The sequence below is a fragment of the Drosophila sulfurigaster genome, chromosome 2L (assembly GCF_023558435.1).
Source record: "Drosophila sulfurigaster albostrigata strain 15112-1811.04 chromosome 2L, ASM2355843v2, whole genome shotgun sequence".
NCBI classification, from domain to species: Eukaryota; Metazoa; Arthropoda; class Insecta; order Diptera; family Drosophilidae; genus Drosophila; species Drosophila sulfurigaster.
The window spans coordinates 12,348,596-12,369,968 of record NC_084881.1 but is presented as its reverse complement, the minus strand read 5'-3'; the positions used below and the strand labels follow the sequence as shown (position 1 = coordinate 12,369,968).

General features: G+C 35.5%; 2 protein-coding genes and 1 long non-coding RNA gene across 11 annotated transcripts in view; 1 reads left to right on the top strand and 2 right to left on the bottom strand.

Moving 5' to 3' along the window:
* LOC133835251 (fibrinogen-like protein 1) overlaps positions 1-21,373 on the bottom strand; it is a 121,606-nt gene that overhangs the window by 85,285 nt on the left and 14,948 nt on the right. Inside the window, exons 1-3 of one of the 4 annotated variants that reach the window (XM_062265225.1) lie at positions 17,599-17,744; positions 16,295-17,529; positions 16,015-16,225 (exon numbers count right to left, since the gene is read on the bottom strand). The exons of 1 other annotated variant lie outside the window; for it this stretch is intronic. In XM_062265225.1, the coding sequence (XP_062121209.1) occupies positions 16,114-16,225; positions 16,295-17,529; positions 17,599-17,742 (1,491 nt within the window). In that variant the 5' untranslated portion in view covers positions 17,743-17,744 and the 3' untranslated portion in view covers positions 16,015-16,113. Of the gene's footprint in view, positions 1-16,014; positions 16,226-16,294; positions 17,530-17,598; positions 17,745-21,373 lie in introns of those variants that run through there. 2 more of the 4 variants (XM_062265224.1, XM_062265228.1) reach the window with 2 other exon arrangements.
* The window catches only part of LOC133835287 (uncharacterized), a 36,030-nt gene continuing 21,666 nt past the window's right edge, over positions 7,010-21,373 (top strand). For 5 of the 6 annotated variants that reach the window (XR_009893530.1, XR_009893531.1, XR_009893529.1 and 2 more), the window contains exons 1-4: positions 7,010-7,142; positions 7,212-7,913; positions 7,978-8,409; positions 8,479-8,627. This is a non-coding gene — a long non-coding RNA (uncharacterized LOC133835287). Of the gene's footprint in view, positions 7,143-7,211; positions 7,914-7,977; positions 8,410-8,478; positions 8,714-21,373 lie in introns of those variants that run through there. The other variant, XR_009893528.1, reaches the window with a different exon arrangement.
* LOC133846320 (uncharacterized) lies at positions 19,243-20,349 on the bottom strand. The gene is made up of 5 exons (XM_062281229.1): positions 20,066-20,349; positions 19,871-19,988; positions 19,642-19,800; positions 19,448-19,576; positions 19,243-19,381 (listed from the first exon to the last, which is right to left on the bottom strand). Exons 1-4 carry the CDS (start codon positions 20,336-20,338, stop codon positions 19,551-19,553), a joined length of 576 nt encoding a protein of 191 aa, XP_062137213.1. The 5' UTR covers positions 20,339-20,349; the 3' UTR covers positions 19,243-19,381; positions 19,448-19,550.

The window sequence follows — 21,373 nt, the reverse complement described above, 5'->3', positions numbered from 1 at the left end:
GATTGAGTTGCTCTGTCGTTGGAACTCAGCTGGTGGTCGAGGCTTAAGTGTCCCTATGTGGTCGAATTGAGTCTGAAGTGTGAAAGAGGCGTGAAAAATTTGATCCGCTTGTTGGTAAGTGATAAAAAGGAGTAAGATTATCCTGATTTTTGCCATTGATATCGTGATGAGTAAAGGTCTTCAGAAATCTCGAGCTGAACTCGGCGAATCCTGTGACAATACTCACAAAATGTACCTTGCAACGTATGAAGAGATGAGCTTTCGTGTGTGGAGCCCAGGACTTGAAGGAAGGAATCTATTTTTACTTCTGAGAAAATGTGGCGCAAGTGGCTTTCTCCTTGGGTAGTTCAGAACAAATTTCTGTCTTTAACAGTGACATGATAATGGCATTGCCAGGAGTAGATAAAATTAAATGAAAACCTTTTTCTAAATGTAAAGACAGATGAATATTCATTCATATTAAAACTAATAATAAAATATAATAAAATAAATTCACTGCGATGTTTTCATAAAGAATATGTTGATATGTTACAGCAACAAAGATAAAAATACAAGATAAGTAAGACTAGTATTACTTAAGAAAAAATTGAAAGGGTAATCGAATCAATATCTCGACCATAAAATGTCGCGACTTTCAAAAGACACATTGCTACGATCGTAAGGACCAACTCAATCAATCTAATGATTCAACTTTTATAATTGTAAGCAGAAGCAATTGCAAAATCCAAGACAATTCGAAAGTTCAAAGAGGATTATAATCCTCACGATTATGCTTCTCTTAAAGCATGGCTTGCAAGTATTAAACAATATATGAATAAAGTATGAGTATTTTTCTAAATCCAAAAAAAGTTTTTGTATCTTGGCTGTTTGCAGGATATTTGTGCCAAAGAATATTACACTCGCCATAAAAGTGGCTAAAGCACGGCTAATTTTTGGCTCTTTTTCTAAACTCATTCCCTGAAAACAATTGAGATGCATTTTTTTGGAAGGATAATAAAAATTCTTATGTGCAATTCAATACTACTACAGTCGTGCCCAAAACAATACGATACCTCTTAAATTTTTGTCTCATCGCTTGTAGTAGAATTTAAAAACGAAATAGAGTCAAATAAAGTAAGAAAAACAATAGCGTAAAGAGTAATGCACAAAATGTGATATTTTTTTGATTTATTTGCTTCTCCCGTTTTTAAGTAACATTATGTTAAAAAAGGCATAATCACTTCAATTTGAGCTAGGCTGCAAGTGTATCAAAAAAGGAGTGTAGTTATCTTGATTGCACAATTGCAGGTTCTTAACATATCATTAAGAAATTGACCAAGAAACACTGTTTATAAAATTTGATGCCTAAGAAATTTCTATTTCACTAAAAAAAAATGTATCTCAAGATTATCTTCACGAATTTTATAATTTATTAATTGACCTTGTTAATTTTTAATAGCTGTTATCTTTTAATAGCTTCAATATGATGCCTTATCTCATTGTGTTTAATTACTACTTATGTATGTAGTTTTAATTTTGCAATAAATTTCATTATATTTTCACAATACAGCACAATGCACAACGGAAATGCAATTGATTAGCAGCAAATGCAGCAACAAGCAATGTCAACAATGTCCAATAGAGATGGAAAATTGAGTTGAAAATCTCGCACAATGTTGACAACAGAGACAGCATTTAAATAATACAATATTATGCGCATAAAACACGAGGGAATTTTTGGGGAGAGTTTTATGCAAATGCTGTTGTTGAATCGATTTCGTTGGACTAGAAAATTGTTTTGGATTATGCTGGCGAATTACCTGAACATTGTTGTCAAAATGTAAACGGATGATATATTATGCATGCGACATTGCAATAGTTAATAACAAATTTATTTGACAAGCAAAAGCATGGACTGGCGACGGGGCTGTCTGCTTTAATTATATGCTAAGCTGGCTTTTGATATAAACTACGAGCAGCATTCAAATGTTTAGTCATCAGCGTCTCACGTTGGGCGCCAGTTTTGGCGTCTCAATGGCGCCATTTTCTAGCCCATTTGCCTGACGACGTTGTCGTTGTCGTTGTCGCTGACAGCTGCTGCTGCTTCGTCTCTCCTCACTCTGCCTGGTGTGCTTGCTCATTATATGCAATTCCTAATGCAATTGACGTGGCTGAATCTGCGGCTCAGTCGCCACAGCGAAATCTCCTTCCATGACAAAAATCTCGCCCCACAAGCGGCCTTGTGTTTTGTATTTCATTTTGTGTGTGTTTGTGTGCTGTGTGATTTGCAGTTTGTTTGATTATGAAAATGAAAATTACTTGGTCGTGGCTCTGCTTTTTGCGGTTTCGCCAACGCAAATTGTGAACTGATTTTTAATGAGTCGACAATATGCAGCGCATAAAGCCAGCGGGAGCCTTAATTTGTAGTTGCCTCAGCTCCAAGGCTAGAAATCATTATCCGTCTCCGTCTCCTTCTTCTTTCTCCTTTCTTATTCCCATCTGGACCTTAGGGTATATGGTACGTGAAGAACTGAAAATATATAAAAATAAAACGTCACACTAATTAACACGTCAGTGCGAATGGGGCTCAAGAGAGATTTTTATTTCATTTTTATCAAGCATACGCAGCGTGGCTCCAAACTTAAAAGTTGCACAAAATTTCCACCGAATTTCGGTCGAGCTGTCGGCTCAAGTTAAGGCAATGTGTGTGTGTTTGTGTGTGCAAGTCTTTTGGCACAAACAACCAACTGACAGAATGAATGCTTGACTGGTTGACGGACTCAGTGACTCTGCCTTCGCTTGACAAACTGTAAATGAGAATTCTCTCAGCCTCTTTCAGAGTTGAGCGAGCTGCCTCTGCGGCTGGCACGTGGCTTGATTTATATTTTATTTAAAAAACTGAAGGCAAATTATCAGCTCAGCTTGTGCATTTTTTGTGTGTGCGCCTCCTCAACTCGACTCGACTCGGCTTTAGCTTGTATACAAAGTTTGCACAACGTTTATCTTGTGGTCGTTTTGCTGATTCTCTCTGTGTGACCCAGCAAAAGTTTTCTTTGAGCACAGAAAAAAAAACAACGCGCGATTCTGTATCTGAATCTGGAACATTGTGGGTGGTCAGTTTGCTTCTACAGCCTAACAGTGAACGAAAAAGAGACGGAGAGAAAGTTGCAGAAAGAGAGAGAAGAGAAGCAAGACGCTGGGCGTAACGAGTTTTTGCATGTTTAAGTGAAATTTAAGCATGAATTATTTAGGCGACTACAACAAATTGAATGGTCGCTGGTGGCAAAGCCGACGCTATGCGTTGGTTTAATGAGATTGCCCCAAGGCAAACATTGTGCCTGTAGCAAGAGAAACATTGCCAGCCAGCCAGGTTGTGGTAATTATTCACACATTTAAATCGGAGTCTTAACCTGGCAAGATTTAAACTGAAGACTTAACCCACGATTCCATGAGGTAAAGTTGAAATGAAAGAAACAACTTCAAAAGGAATTTCGTGCCGTTAAAATAATTATACCCTCTATCCATTGGGTAGAAGGGTATTATAACTTTGTGCTGGCAGGAAATGCATGCAACAGGCAAAAGAAGGCATCTTTGACCCTATAAAGAATATACTTAAATACTTGATCAGCGTCAACAGGCGAGGCGATATAACCATGACCGTCTGTCTGTCGGTCCGTAAGATATCCAATAGAGTACTTGTTATTTTTGAACACAGATCAAATTTGTTTCAAATTTCTGTCACGCCCTGCAAAGCGACAAAAATTATATAAGGTGTAGTTTTGAAGCTAGAGTCATGATTTTTGGTACATACAATAATAACAATAGTAGAAAACAAATAATAACAACAAAACAAAATAATTTAACGGATTTGTTTTTTTTGTCGATTACTTGCAAAATTGAAATTGACGTTTAAAAAAATAATTTTTGTAGCATACTTTCAGGATAATGCAATGATACTTTTTCGAAACCAAGCTATATTTCGGCCATATCCTGACGTATTTTCAAAGGACATATATAGCCAGGATCGCAAGGGCGAACTTTATCAATCTGCATCAAAAATATGGGATTATCTAAGGATCCAACATTTGCAATTTTTTGGACGGCGTCTCAAGAGGAAAAGGTTAAATTTGCAAATGTTCAGGATATCTTGAGAACTACATAGACGATTTGAATGTCCTTTGGCAGGATGATAGGCCTAAGTAATATTTCACGTTTGGTACTGAATTCGCAAGGATCATACAGGATACGGCCGAGATATACATTTTTTTTAAATTAAAAAAAGTCCTTTTAATTTGGCTATTTGCAGGACATTCTTCTTCTTTGGTATGTCAATCAGTTTGTATTGACTATAGATGTCCTTGTGCCAAAGGACATCCCGATCGTCCTTCAAATGGCCGAAATACGGCGGTTTTTTCAAGTTTTCGCCAAATTTTCTATGCCTACCCCTTGAAAAAATTTGAAGTGTTTTTTCTTAAGAGATCCTTGAAATCGCTGAATCCCAATCAATAGTCTTGATTACTATGATTACAAAAAGGTATGTCCTTGCCAGATCTTTCAGGATTTGGCCAAGTTATGGCTACAAAACGAATATGGTAAAAGCATTATTTGTTTGCATTGCATACTTTTAGGGGTTGCTATACAAAGAATCTAAACTAAATGAAAATCAGTCGTAATTTGGCCATATCCTGCCATACTCTGAAATGACATATTTTGTTAGGAGCATAAAGAACAGCTCTATCGATCTGCATCCACATTTGCGGGGTATCAGTAAACTAACTAACTAACTGATATTTCATACGAAAAATTACCGCATTGAAGGAAGTGTGTCACAAAACCTTTATAGGGAAATAGTGTAAGTCATTAGAAAATGCACAGTCATCTGCCTCATCTTATCCCTCCTCCGCCCTCTCTAAATACTCGTTCTTATGACTTAGAACTGTCCACCCGCTCCATCTTCTCTCATCACTCATTACTCAGTGCTATATCGGAGAATGGTGGACTGCTCCTAGGATCCATAGCTTGCTGAAAGGCTCCCTCGACTTGCTGCTGATTTATGTTTCTCTAGTATTTCCCTTGATGATATGGCACTTTTCAGCAGTTCGTGACGGGCTCTAGGTATCAAGACTTTCTGTTAAAGACCACTTGGAGCGACTGAAATATCAGGTAATAAAGTAGCACGAGGATTTATCTAGAAATGGAGCCAAATATGCTTTGTTCCCATTGGTCAGTTTGCGAGACATTGCATTTGATTGGTCAGAATTGAAAACGTTGCGAAGTGACTTTGTCTGCAGCTACCTACTGGTCACTTCTGTTGGCCTAGTAGATTATAAGAAAATTACTAAAGCTGTGAGTAGGAAGAAGTCATAGTAAAGTGCAACGTGGAACAGCTGAAATACCAGGCGAACATAATTGCATGGTGCTGACTTATGATCTCCTGATATTTAATTTGATGATTTGTCACTTTTTACCAATTCGCATTGACTAGAATTGACCAACAGCTGCCGTAATCGAGCAGCTGAAATACCAGGCAAACATAATGAAGCAACACGTGGTTTTCCACCGCAGCAGTTCGGAGAAAGATCCTTTCAGATCAGGTACACGTATTGCAATTGATTTCATATAGTATTGCCTGCTGCTGATTTATGTTCTCTTGTTATTTAATTTGATGATTTGGCAATTTTTGCCCCAGCGCGACAAATAGAATAGTTTGAAATTGCTGAAATACCAGGCGAACATAACAGATCAGCAGGTCTCACCTGGCACAGGATGCCATTGACTTTTTGCATTATTGCTTGCTGCTAATTTATGTTCGCCTGGTATAACTGCTGATGGTATGACACTTTTTACCCGTTAGCGACGGCTACACACAAATTACCTAACACAAACCACAATCGATAGTCCTACGCCTAGTTGTAGATACAAGATATTTTCTTTTCTGGTTGTGATCAGATAAAAATTGTAGAAATTATTTATGAAATACTTTTGTATAGGAAACAAGTAAGAAAGCTACAGTCGAGTGTGCTCGACTGTGAGATACACACTACCCATTTTGAATAAAAGCAATATATTGCGGTATTATTATCAACATATACCGAACATACTACAAAAATACCAAAAAGCATACCAAACGTATATTTGGTATATTTATATAGTAACACATTTGTCAGCCAAAGCCACTAAGAGTAGTAGTACAAAAGTATTTCTTTAATAACTTCGAAATTTTTTATCTGATCGCAGCCAAATTTTCAGGAATCACAATTACTGGTTATTATTGTACATTGTACATTGTATATAAAAATTCGCGACTCTAGATTTTACGCTTGTTATTTGATTTTTGTTGATTTGCGGGGGCGGAAGTGGGCGTGGCAAAAATTTGAAACAAACTTGATCTGAATGCAAACATAACAAATGTTGTCGAAAAAAATTATAGCTCTATCTCTTAAAGTCTTTGAGATCTAGGTGTTCATACGGACGGACGGACAGACACACAGACAGACGGACATGCCTAAATCGTCTCAGCTGTTGACGCAGATCAAGAATATATATATTTTATGGGATCGAAGATGCCTCCTTCCACCTGTTACATACATTTCTTTCCGGCACAAAATTATTATACCCTTCTAACATATATATATAATATATAATTATAATTATAATCATATACTTATTAACTTAATACTCTTATTAACTTAATCGAGTTGTTTTTAAATTTGCTAACCAAATAGTCGTCAGCATATATATTAATAAAAACTCAGTCCCATTGACGTTTTGAAAGTATTCGAGCATAATTTCGTCAGCACGCGACTGAAAGAAATTAAAAACAATGTTGTTGTCGATGGGTCTTCAAGAAGAAGCTGCTTGGAGCAAACAGAACAGAACCTATTGAGCAGAAAAAATTACAGACAATCATCCGACATTGAAATTTCTTCTGCCGATAGAGAATCTAAGCCGAGACTCTAGGTTATCATTACTTGACCTCTCTCGTTCAGATCTATTGAGCGGAATCCATATCGGCTGCACTGACCTTAGCGAAATATTCAGTTACAAATTCATTTTGTTTGCGGGCAGTCGAAACATTTAAAATGGGCAGAATAAAATTTAACGGAGTTTTCTTACTGATGGTCCTTCAAATATTCTTGGTGGCTACAACAACTGGAGATAAAGTGAGATCAATGACATAATACTAAGAAGAATAAAGAGTGATTAAAGTGTATACATTTTCTTCCTATCAGACGTGTGAATCAGACCGAAAAATGGAAGAACAGTGCCGGATTCATACCTTTAAAACTGTAAAACCCTTGCTCGATTATTTCAGGCAGGTTAGAAATGAGTTAGAACAAAGTGAAACTAAGGAAAAGCAGATAAGTGAATTAAATTCTGATCTTATGGAAAAATATCATGAAATTGTGAGAATTCATGAAACATTCATAAAGGAATCAGATCTATTAAATGAGTATAAAAACAAAGTAATTAAAGGGGGAAAACGATTTGCAATTGTGTCAAAATAAAGTTGATAAATCTGAATCTGAAATTAATTCACAACAAAATATTATTCTTAAATTAAAAGAACAACTAACAGATAAATCCACCAACTTAGAAAATTGTCAAGTTCAATTAAAATATGTTAATTCTATATTAATTGAAAAAGATGCAAATATAAAGAGATTAAGTGAGAATATGAAGAGTAACAAAGAACATCAGAAATCACTTGAGATAAAATTAGAGAAGAGTAAATCTATATTAATAAAGCATGAAAATGATATTCAGTTATGTCGTTCAGAAATCAACAAATTAAATAGGACATCAGAGAACATTAGAGAAGAACAGAAAAAAGATTCAATTGAAATTAAAAGAAAGTGAAACTAAGCTAATAGATAAAGTAAAGGAAAATCAGTTATGTCAATCTGAACTTGATATATTAAGTCCCACAACATGTATCCCTTTCGGAGATTATTCAGGAGTTCATCAACTCAATGTGTCTGGCATAGGTTTATTCAGTGTTTTGTGCGATAGTCAGTTAGCTGGACCTGGATGGATTGTAATACAACAACTAGTTGGGGGAAGTGAGAGTTTCAATAGGGATTGGGCAACGTATCGCAAAGGTTTCGGTTCTTTTGAAAGTGATTTCTTTCTTGGATTAGAGAAAATTCATCGTATCACGAGCTTGCAGCGTATCGAACTTTACATACATTTGGTTGCTGAGAATGGAAGTGCCTACAACGTTCGTTATGACGACTTCAAAATATCTGATGAAGATAATGGATATGCACTGAGTTTGGGTAAATCCAATGGAACGCTTATTGAGGATGGCATGAGAGACACTGAAAACATGAAATTCTCAACATTCGATCAGGACAACGACAAAGATGATGATAATAATTGCGCAGTCTGGAATGAAAGTGGCTGGTGGTACAATTATTGTTATACTTGGTAAATATTGCAAATTTTTATTTTCAAAGGAATATACATAATTAAAAATTTTTGTTGTTTCTTATGCAGTCGTTTAAATGCACCATATGGGCCAAAACTAGGATGGTGGGAAAAGAATTACATTATACTTAAAGAAGTTAAGATTCTAATTCGCCCCAAAGAAGAGATGAAGAAGTGATAAATTGAAAAGCTGAAATTCCCATATTTGACTCAATTATGTAATCATTTATTTATAATTGGTGCATTAAGAAATTGCGTTCTGAAAAATAAAACGATCGACTATCTATTGTAGCGATGTTTTTTTTGAATGGAGATAGATCAGTTTCAATTGCATTTTTTGTATGTTTTGATGTAGATTTTCAATAGAGGTGCAAATATAATACTTAAAAGTCAGTAAACTTATCCTGGTATATCCTTTCAGTCGAACCTTGAATATTAATATAATTTGTGAAAATATGTACACATGTTCGTTTCTTATCTAAACATAAATGTTGTAGTTTTGTTACTATTAATACCTTAAAAATGTTGGTTTTGCAACATCAATTGAGGGAAAAGTAATAATAATTATACAAAGCAGTGTATTATAGTATTTATTTTCTTCTTATTAGACAGATGAATTCGACCAACAAATAGAAGAACAGTGACGGATACATAACTATACAAGTAAGTCGAGTGTACTCGACTTTGAGATACCCGCTACCCATTTTGAATAAAGGCTAAATATTGCGGTATTATTCTCAAAATATACCGAACATATTGTAAAAATACTTTTAATATACCAAATGGTATTTTTTTGTATATCGAGATAGTACCACATTTAAAATATACCATAGACGGCACAATATACCAGATTATCAGCCAAAAGCAACTATGACCCCTAGTAAATAGGCGTTTCTGCCAGATTTTATCTGATCGCAACCAACTTTTCAGGAATCACGATTACTATAGTTATTATTGTAAATTCTAAAATTCGCTGTTGACGCTGATCAAGAATATATGAATATACTTTATGGGGTCGGAGATGCCTCCTTCTACCTGTTACATACATTTCCTGCCGGCACAAAGTTATAATACCCTTCCACCTTATGGGTAGCGGGTATAAAAACATCTACGGCTGACAATCTGCACTCTATGAAATATTTTGAATGTAGTACTATATTGATATACCAAATATACCGTTTGGTATATTTTTTTTTCTATTTTGTATATATATATATATATATATTTATTGTTTTGAAGATAAATTTTTGGGCACGACAATAACGTGAATTTCACAATTTTTGTTATTTCGAAATCAACATAAGCTTGCATCTTTTTGTGTGTAGTGATAAACGCTTTATTGCCTGCTTGGGAACTTAATGCGTAGTTAAATTAATGGACAATACAAATTGTAGTTAAATACACATGCAGTTTAACTTATGAAAAACTGAAATTATAAAAACTGTGGTGAAGTAATGAACACGATGATTTGATAGAATAACAAGCAGAAGAACTGTATATTCATTTAAAGTATCGTATTGAAATTTAAGTTTGAATACCTTAAGTGAAAAATTTATTAAAGTATATAAACTAAATAAGTTTTAAAACATTTTCCACCATTAGTTATTTAATTAAGAAAATATGAAACTGTTTGTAGATTGAACGGAACGTCAAATTATTATAAACAACATAAGTCGTCGTAATATTAAAAATTTTATGTCCGTTAAGAACTGAACATAAATATTATAAACAACCTGATTATATTCCGTAAACAATCATAAAATAACTATACTTTTCTTAAATGTGATAAATATTTGCATTTAAAAAACTAAAGAATTTCATTATGAATAAAAGTGAATGCCCATTATTTAAATGATGATCCGCAATTTAAAACGTGTCAAGTGCTAACATATGACGACCCTTTTCTGTCCAACCAAGCCGAAGAATCTTATAAGCATTAATACTCATTAAAGTTAATTGCAGCTGTCTTTTAGGTTTGGGTTCGGTTTTTGGCCTTTTGGGTCTCAGGTTCTTCAGACCCACTAAGTATACTATATATAGGTTTTTGCTAAAAATTATGCAAATGAGTTGCGACTTAACCCTTTGTGAGCTGAGGCGTTCAAAGCCGCTCGAAAATTCTCACCTGCTGCCAATTTAAGTAAGCCGGAAAAAAAACAAAAGCGCCAAGAACAAGGCAGAACAGAAAAAAGCAAAAAGTACTTAGCACTCAATAGTGCGGCAAAGCGCCAAAAACTTTTGTTGCGCTAACAAACTAAAACGCTTGCTAAAAATAAAGAACATTTGTTAAGCAATTCTCAAACGAATTTGTTGGCAGCAAATTAATTTGAACGCCAAATGGCAAAACATCGCTCTCCCCTCTCTCTCTCTCTTGCTGTCTTCAACTTGTTTTATTTTTTTTGGGGGAGGTTGAGTATTTCAATTAATTTGCTAGCTACAAGTTGGTGAATTTCATCAACGGATTGGGACAGCAAGCAAATTGATGAAAGTTCTTCCCACATATGCAACGCGCTACCTCGACTTTCGTTTCCCTCTCTCTCTTGGTCTGAGCTCATTGTGTGGTTTGTGTATTTGCTCTTTGCGGCTTTGCTTGCCAACAAATTTCAGCGAGTGTTGGCAATAGGTTTTGCTTGTTTAAACAAGTTCTTTTGCGGTATCAGAGAGTGAAGCCAAGAATGGCATTAGAATTGGAAGAGTAGGCGAATCAAATGTGTAATCAAATATCAGTTCAGCACAGCAAATATTTATTAGCAATTAATACTCGGTACATAAATCAACAACTAAGTGTATATAGCTACATAGTTTATCTGAATGTTTATGGTTTGTTTGCTATTTTGAATTCACTTTTCATTTTAATCGAGGAGCAATAAAATTATGTGTGCTTATACAATTCGATTTTAATACCCGCTACCCAAAGAGTCAAAGCGTATGCGCAGAAGAAATACATATGTATATGTATGTAGTAGGTAGAAGAAGAATTATACGGCCCCTTAAAATATTCATACATATATATTCTTTATCAATGTTAACACAAAAACGTCTGCAAGTCCCGGATATAAATTGAATTCTATAATAATTTGGTATATTCTGAATTTAGTAGTATATCAATATACCAAATATTGTTTTCGGTATATTTTAAAATTTTATATTAATTTGGTATATTTTAAGTTAATGTCTACACATTTTACTTACAACTATATCGATATACTAAATATAGCTTTCGGTATATTTCGGTATTTTTTAAGTATATAAATTTTTTAATACTATAGCATATGTAGTTTTTATAAACTTCAAAACAAAAACGGCAGCAGTTGTCGGATTTAAGATTCATTTTATAATAATTTGGTATATTTTTAATGAAGTACTATATCGGTATACCAAATAGGCATTCCTTAGAATTGTTTGTATATTACTTAGGTTTTATTTTACATACATTGTGTTGCTTAGTACTACATCGTTATACCAAACATAAGTTTCGGTATACTACAGTATTTTTTAAGTATATTCATTTTGTAATACCGCACTGTCTAGCATTTATTAAAAATGTGTAGCACGTGTTGAGCACACTCGACTTTAGCGCTCCTACTTTCTTTGCTACTCCCTCTCAATTTTGTTATTATTTATTCAATAAAAATATAATCCCTAATAAAGCCTTTAAAAAGAATTCTTGCTGTTTATGTTTCGCATAATTTTTGAGCTCTTCGCGCGAAACTTGTTCAATTAATTGTTTGATTGTATTCGCTGAATTTCATTATCTACCTAGAACAGTCGCCTCAACCCGCTTCCCTGATTAACTGGCCACATTGCTTTAAGCTGTGCGGTCCTTGGCAAACTTGCTGCTGCTCGCTTCTGTTTAACAACTTGAGTCAGCTCCGATTACAGAAAGATAAAAAAAAGCCCAGACAGGCAGAGGCAGTCATGAATCGGGTCGAATGTCGAGCGAGGAGAGTGAGGGAGGGAGGGGGAAAATGGGACTCTAGAGCTAGGTTTACATATTCTATAAATTGCTTATAAATGCCCGGCGCATGGTACAATGCTGTGAATAGCTTTTACCAGCTGCCTCTTACCTCTGGCACACTTCATAATGGTCTCCTCTTTTGTTTATGCAAAGACAGCAGAAAGGAGAGAGAGAAAGTGAAACGTTGATTGGGGCAACATTTTTATTAAACTCAGCTCGTAGACGTAGTAAATGCAAAATTTGATCTAGAGCGACAACTGAACTGGGGCTGCTTGGTTTATGGCTTAGCTTGGACTTAGAATGCGTCAGGCAGCAGCAGAGTAGAGTGTTCAACAGGCTCTCGAGACGCTAATGCGATTTACTTAGCACTCTCTGGCCACTTTTCCTTGCTGGGGATCAGTTTTTAATAGTTGGATTGCAAGTTTAGCAACCAGCAGCCATCAGCAGCAGAAAAAGCGAAAGGTTCTTCTGAAAATACCACAAATGAAATTTCACAATAGCACGTGACTCACACACACACACACACACACAAATGATTGTGGCCTGAGTTTAAATTATACGCGACATGCCTAGAATTCTGCCTAGAATCAAGGCAACTTCTATCTAAAAGAGCAACTGCTAGAGAGAGAGAGAGAGAGAGAGAGAGAGAGAGAGAGAGAGAGAGAGAGAGGGGAATTATGGGACTGTCTCTGTCTTTGCTGGCATGTCCTGCATCCCTTTTGTAATTTAGTTTTTGCTCTATACAAAATGGAACAACCTTGGTTGGCACACGCTGCGTATAAGTAATCGCATTTGTACAACACAGTTGCACACACTTGTTAGAGACACCACACACACACACAATCACAGGCGGATCCCAATGACAGTCGGGGGCATGCCACATTTTATTTGCCCATAACCGTTGACTTCAACACGACCACAACACCAACTACTCCCACAACACCAACAACAACAGCAACAACAAAAGCAATCAAAAAATGTGTCAAGAATTTTTCACAATTGTTCGTTGTGTACAAGAAGAAAAGCTGAGCAACAAAAAAAAGTTAGGAAACTAGGCAAGAATGTTGTTAGCTCAACGCTACGCGTCGTGCATAGAGATATTGCTTACAATATCAGAAATCATAAATTCTGTATTATGAGCACCTTTGAAAATGGAGAATCATCTAAAACATACCTTATGTAAATACAATTCAAAGAAATTCCTAAATACGAATTTTTTATGATGTCAAAATATCAAAAGTTCAAATATTTTGGCCATACTTCATTTTAAATGTCCTTTAAAAGTTAAAGTAAAGTCAACATAATAAAAAATATTTATTTATACAAATTCACAAAATAAATTGCTCCCTTCAAAACCCTTTCAATACAAAAAATTTTCAATTGAAAAAGAAATTTACCGAAAAAAGGATAAATTTAATAAGGAATATGTTCAATACATACATACATATATATATACAGAACTCAAAAAAAAAAAAATGATAAAAATGACAAATTTAAAAAAATGTTTATTAGGCAACCTTTACAAAATTTTAAATATGCTTTAATAAAAACACTTTACACATTAGAGTAACTCTTGTAGTTAAAGTTAGGCACCAAAATTTGCTTCATTATTTTGATTATCTAAATAGTATAGATAAATCCGTTAGAACATTATTTATTAATTAAAACGTACAAGAGACAAGTCTCGCTTGAATGCCAACAAAAAAGCTTGCCAACTGATTACATTCTCGTATATTTTGCTTCCCCTATTTGGTGCTCCCTCCTTCAGGTGTCCAGTTAGGGGAGCAAAACCCGTAAATCCGATAAGTCAGACGAACGAAAAGGCATCAACAGCAGCAGAGAAGCAGCAGCAGATTGTATGAATGCGGTTAGTTAGCACCTTTTGAAGTTTTCAAGAACTGTTGGCACGAAAAGCTTTGATTTTGATTGAAAGGGCAACACAGGGGAACGGGAAAGTGGCAGGGAAACATTGCAGATGTGGCAGCTGTGGCAACATTGCTTGGAGGCAGGCAGGCACAGGTGTGTGGCAGGTCTGAGGCTACTAAAAGCGAGATTCGTGCCGCATTGTTAAAGTTATGCCATTTGGCCTAAACTTTGCCTCGAGAGCAACAAATTGTGCTGCAGCTTGGCTTTTGGCCATATTGCACGATGACTGAATGTATCTCGTCCGCTGCCAGCTGCCAGCATAACGAGTGTGAATGTGAATGTGAGTGCAAGTCGAGTACTCGTCGATGAGCTGCACGTGCAGCTCTTTGGTTGCATAGTTTTCCTTTTTTTTTTTTTTTTTTTTTTTTGTTGGTCCTTTGCCTCGTCTCTCCATCATTGCCTCAACTCACTTTCCCATTCTCTAGCAGCTGCCTCACTTGATAACCATTTTGAGACGCGGCACGCACCAAAAAGCTCTCGACACATTGGCCAAGTGAAGTCGAGACGAGTCGAGTCGAGGCGAATGGCGAACGGATGAAAGATAAACTCGTTGCGGACAATGGCCAAAGCGAAATTGCCTGGCGTTGATATCTGATGCGATTCGGGCTTGACTTCAGCTCTTTCTTCCATTCTTCATCTCTTGCCGGTTATTGTGCTGGCGTTTTTCGGTCAGCTTATGAATAGAGCGGCCATAAAGACAGCTCGCTGCTTTTGTAGCATGCAGCTGACTCTGACATTCTGATGCTACGTGTCATCAAAATATTTCGCAAAATATCATTGCAATACAAATTTAATTTTGCTTTGTATTTTGATATACTACTTTTCAATTTTAGGCAGCTTTTAATATCCGCTACGCATAGGATAGAAGGGTATTATAACTTTGTGCCGGCAGGAAATGTATATAACAAATAGAAGGAGGCATCTCCGACCCTATAAAGTATATATATTCTTGATCAGGGTCAACAGTCGAGTCGATCCGTCTGTCTGTCTGTCCGTCTGTCCGTCTGTCCGTATGATATACTGGATCTCAGAGACTATAAGAGATAGAGCTATAATTTTTTTTTCGACAGCATTTGTTTTGTTTGCACGCAGATCAAGTATATTTCAAATTTTTGCCACGCCCACTTACGTCCACTCCAAACAAAAAAAAAACGAATAACATAGAGTCGGGAATTTTGATATATATAATAATAACTATAGTAATTCTGAGAAAAATTTTGGAAGCTATTAAAGAAATACTTTTGTATGGGCAAAAAAGTCAACTTACTAGGGGTCTTAGTTGCTTTGGTTGATAATCGGATTAGCGGGTATCTCACAGTCGAGCACACTCGACTGTAGCTTTCTTACTTGTGTAGTTATAAATCCGGCACTGTCTTTCCATTTGTTAATCAAATTCAACTGTCTAATAAGAAGAAAATAAATACACTTATAGCGCACACTATAATACACCGCTTTGTGTAATTATTATTACATTTTCATCAACTGATGTTGCAAAAACCAAATTTTGTATGTATTATTATTAACAAAACTGCATCATTTATGTTTAGATAAGAAACGAATGTGTGTAGATCATTTACTAAATTGCATTAATATTCAATCATAAGTTTATTGACTTTTAAGTATTTGCAAATCTTTTAAAAGCGTCTAGAAACTTAAAATTTGCTACATAAAAAACTACAATAAATGCAATAAAAACTGATCGATTACCATTCAAAAAATAAATTGATCGTTTTATTTTTCAAAACACAATTTCTTAATGCACCAATTATATATAAATGATTACATATTTGAGTCAAATCTGGGAATTTCAGCTTTTCAGCTTATCACTTTTTCATCTCTTCTCTGGGGCGAATTAGCATCTTAACTTCTTTAAGTAAAAAAATCTTATCAGTGTCCAACCAACGTAGATATGACGCATATGGTGCATTTAAATGACTGCATAAGAAAAAACAAAAATCTATAATTAAGTGTACTTCTTCGAAAATAAAAATTTGCAATATTTACCTAGAAAAACATTCATTGTACCACCAGCCACTTTTATACAAGACTGCGCAATTATCATCAACATCTTTGTGGTTGTGGTGATCGAATGTTGTGAATTTCATGTTTTCAGAGTATCTCATGCCATCCCCAGCAGTTCCATTGAATTTACCCAAACTCAGTGCATATCCATTATCTTCATCAGATATTTTGAAGTCGTCATAACGAGCGTTGTAGGTACTTCCATTCTCAGCAACCAAATGTATGTAAAGTTCGAAACGCTGCAAGCTCGTGATACGATGTATTTTCTCTAATCCAAGAAAGAAATCACTTTCAAAAGAACCAAAACCTTTGCGATACGTTGCCCAATCCTTCTTGAAACTCTCATCTCCCCCAACTCGTTGTTGTATTACAATCCATCCAGGTCCAGCTAACTGACTATCGCACAAAACATTGAATAAACCTATGCCAGAGACATTGAGTTGATGAACTCCTGGATCTTCTCCGAAAGGGAGACATGTTGTGGCATTTAATTTATCAAGTTCAGATTGACATAACTGATTTTCCTTTACTTTATCTATTAGCTTAATTTCACTTTCTTTTAGTTTCAATTGAATCTTTTTCTGTTCTTCTCTAATGTTCTCTGATGTCCTATTTAATTTGTTGACTTCTGAACGACATAACTGAATATCATTTTCATGCTTTATTATTAAAGATTTACTCTTCTCTAATTCCAACTCAAGTGTTTTCTGATGTTCTGTGTTGTTTTTAATATTCTCAATCAATCTCTTTATATTTTCATCTTTTACAATTAATCTAGAATTAAGAGCTTTTATATTTTCATCTTTTTCAATTAATCTAGAATTAAGAGATTTTAATTGAAAATGAAAATTTTCTAAGTTGATGGATTTATCTGTTAGTTGTTTTTCTAATTTAAGAATCATATTTTGCTGTGAATTAATTTCAGATTCAGATTTATCAACTTTATTTTGACACAATTGCAAATCGTTTTCCCCTTTGATTACTTTGTTTTTATACTCATTTAAAATAGCTGCCTCCTCCATGAATGTTTTATGAATTCTTACAATTTCATGATATTTTTCCATAAGATCAGAATTTAATTCACTTATCTGCTTTTCCTTAGTTTCACTTTGTTCTATCTCATTTCTAACCTGCCTGAAATAATCCAGCAAAGGTTTAACAGTCTTGTAGTTATGAAGCCGGCACTGTTCTTCCATTTTTCGGTCTGATTCACACGTCTGATAGGAAGAAAACGTATACACTTTAATCACTCTTTATTCTTCTTAGTTTTATGTCTATGATCTCACTTCATCTCCAGTTGTTGTAGCCACCAAGAATATTTGAAGGACCATCAGTAACAAAACTCCGTTATAATTTATTCTGCCCATTTTAAATGTTTCGACTGCCCGCAAACAAAATGAATTTCGAACTGAATATTTCGTTGGAGTCATTGAATGTCTGAAGCGGATATGGATTCCGCTCAATATATGTGAATGAGAGAGGCCAAGTAATGATAACCTATTGTCTGGCCCCTAGATTCTCTATCGGCAGAAGAAATTTCAATGTCGGATGATTGTCTGTAATTTTTTCTGCTCAATAGGTTCTGTTCTGTTTGCTCCCAGCAGCTTCTTCTTGTAGACCCATCGACAACAACATTATTTTCAATTTCTTTCAGTCGCGTGTTGACAGTGGGGTCAATCTCCGCAGTACTCGAAATTATGCTCGAATACTTTCAAACGACAATGGGACTGAGTTTTTATTACTACATATGGTGACAACTATTTGGTTAGAAAATTTAAAAGCAACTTGATTAAGTTAATAAGAGTATAATTGATTTTTTATACCCGCTACCCATAGAAAGAAGGGTATTATAACTTTGTGCCAGCAGGAAATTGATGTAACAGATAGAAGGAGGCATCTCCGACCCTATAAAGTATATATATATAATATATTCTTGATCAGCCGAGTCGATTTAGCCATGTCCGTCTGTCCGTCTGTCCGTCTGTCTGTCTGTCTGTCCGTATGAAACACTGGATCTCAGAGACTATAAGAGATAAACAAATAGAGAGCATTTTGTTTCACATTTTTGCACGCCTACTTTCGCCCCTTAAATCACCAAAAATCGAATATATACAATAATAACTATAGTAATTGTGATTCCTGAAAATTTGGCTGCGATCAGATAAAATTTGTCAAAGTTATTAAATAAATAATTTTGTATGATCAAAAACACAAACTAGGGGTCTTAGTTGCTTTAGCTGACGATCTGGTATATTGTGAGATATGTGGTACTATAACAATATACCAAATATACAATTTGATATTTTTTAATATTTTTGTATTTTGGTATATTTTGAGAAAAATGCCGCAATATTTTGCTTTTATTCAAAATGGGTAGCTGGTATCTCACAGTCGAGCACGACAGTAATTTTCATACTTGTTAATGCCTTTTTTTATTTCCTTATCTTTTTTGAAGGATATTCATGTGATATCGTATGATAGATTTCACATCTTTAATTTAATCAACGTATCATTGTTTTTATAATAATTCCAAAAATCCACATTATGGCAAATAAAAGTGTGCTTAACTGTAAAATTCTCGCTAATCTTTTTTAATAAAAATTAAATAGTTTAGTATTATTTAATAATCTTTACCAACACATTATTTGGTATATCGATATACCAATATATCAAACAAGTAAGAGGTGAACACTACTGTCGAGTGTACAAAACAAAATAATACCAAAATATTATACCACAAAAATACTAAAATATACCAAAACTTATATTTGATGTATTATATTAAAATATAACATAGGGTGCAAAATATACCAGATTGTCAGCCAAAGCATATAAGACCCATAGGAAGTGAGCGCATTTGCCATACTAAAGAATTAACAAAATTTATGTCAAATGGCATTTATTCAAATATTGATATGTTATTTAAGAAGCTTGTCAGCCACAATAAACTAAACTAAACTAAGCGACTATCAATAAAAAGTTCTTCAATAAATATTTTTACAACTTAATTCGCAATAGTATTTTACTAAAGATTGGGATTGGGCATAAAATACGAAAGAACGGCAGCAACTGAAAATATAAAAAAACAGAAAATGAAATAAACACTTATTAATAATTGAAAATCAAAAAACCTACGCAGCATAACTGAAGCGACCATCACAAAGGGCGGCACACAACCGATCTGTACGAACACGGGGAAGAGTAGATTCCCCCAGAAGCGCTCCTAGACGTCCAAACATCATGGCAATGGCCACCTCCAGCGATCTGCAAAGAGCAAAATGTTGTCAGACCTCGAAATTTGTCGTGTTTATCATTTATTTGAGCCTTACCGCAATTGGATGGGAAAGAGGGCGACGACAGCACCGATAAGAGATGAAACCAGTAACAACCAACAGTAACAAAAACGGATGAGATGATAATTGTGGTCAGACTGTTAATGGACCAGTAGAGCGCAATGCCAAGTACACCAGACACCAGCAGACCATAAGCTGTATACCAAAAGATGCAAGTTAGAAAGTAGAAAGTGCGAACTCTGAATGATAATGATAAGTGACTTACTCAACAAGCGTTTGGCACCAATTAAACGGATTATGGCTCCGGCAAAGGAATAACCCACAAGTCCACAAAACGACACAATTATATTGTTGATGTACATATCCATTGAGATGGTTTTTGGCTGCAAGATAGTTGAACGAAATACGTCAGCAAAAAAGGGGTTCATACTCGTATTAATCTTATCGCCTTATCACGTACCACGGCGCAAGCGTTCTCATGATTTCTCAAAGTCTCAGCTGTTTTATTCACACTGTACTCGAGAATCGTGCACATCGTTGCTGAGTAATCTTCGTTCGCATGCTCAGCCTCATACTCGGCCATCGAGGCGAACAGCTGTGGCAACCAGAGGCGTATGGTATTCATGCCCAGAAGGATGCAGAACTGCATCGTATAGCAATGAAGGGCGAGACCCAAGAGTGGCTTATGAAACATGGGCTTCATCTGTTGCATGCCAGCGCGAAGACTTTCCATGAGAGTGCGAGACTGACTTGATCTGCGTGCAAACATAACAAATGCTGTCGAAAAAAAATTAAAGCTCTATCTCTTATAGTTTCTGATATCTAGGTGTTCATACGGACAGACGAGCAGACACACAGACGGACATAGCTAGATCGTCTCCGCTGGTGACGCTGATCAAGAATATATATACCGTATAGGGTCGGCGATGCCTCCTTCTACCTGTTCCTGCCGGCACAAAGTTATAATACCCTTCTATCCTATGGGTAGCGGGTATAAATAATACAAAAATACACCAGATTATCAACTCAGCCCCTATTGCAACAGCCGCATTTTGTCAGTTTAAATATTTCCGAAATAAGTGCTTAATTTAAATATATGGGCACACTGTATTAACCGAACTTTTTTCGAACTAAATCAATGGTATTTTATCAATATTAATTCACTCACAACAGAGTTTATTAGTTGTATGTTAATCAATTGAATTCAACTTTAAATTCAATTCTATTAACTATAATGCTTTCCATAATGTGCAGCTGAATCAATTTGTGTCTTTGGGCATCAGGATGTCAGTCTATCATCGTCAATGTTGATGTGTGATGTGAGTGTTTGCCATTATCTGCAAGCTGAGTATCTCGACGGAGAATGCGACATCAGCTCGTCAATCAGTAATCAGCAGATGTCAAACTACTAAACTGCTTCTACACACGACTCAATTCCCAGCAATACACAACTCGATTCGGTCTCCAATTGCAGTCAACGATTCTTGCACTTGGATGCAATCAAACAATGAGAGCGAGACCGAGAATTACACGTGTCTCCCGATGGGTCGCTTATCGCTCTCTCTCTCTGTCTTTCACTCTATTCTCTTGGCTCTTTCTCTCTTTCTTTTGCCTCGACTGCATTATAACATATGCAATCACAATTGTCAATTGTACAAATGACAGCGAGAAAAGAGAATGACTTGCAGACATAGTCAACAATTACGGTTAGTGCCACAGTTTGACTGCGGAAATGCACCCCTCCCCCACCTCATCAAACCCACCACCT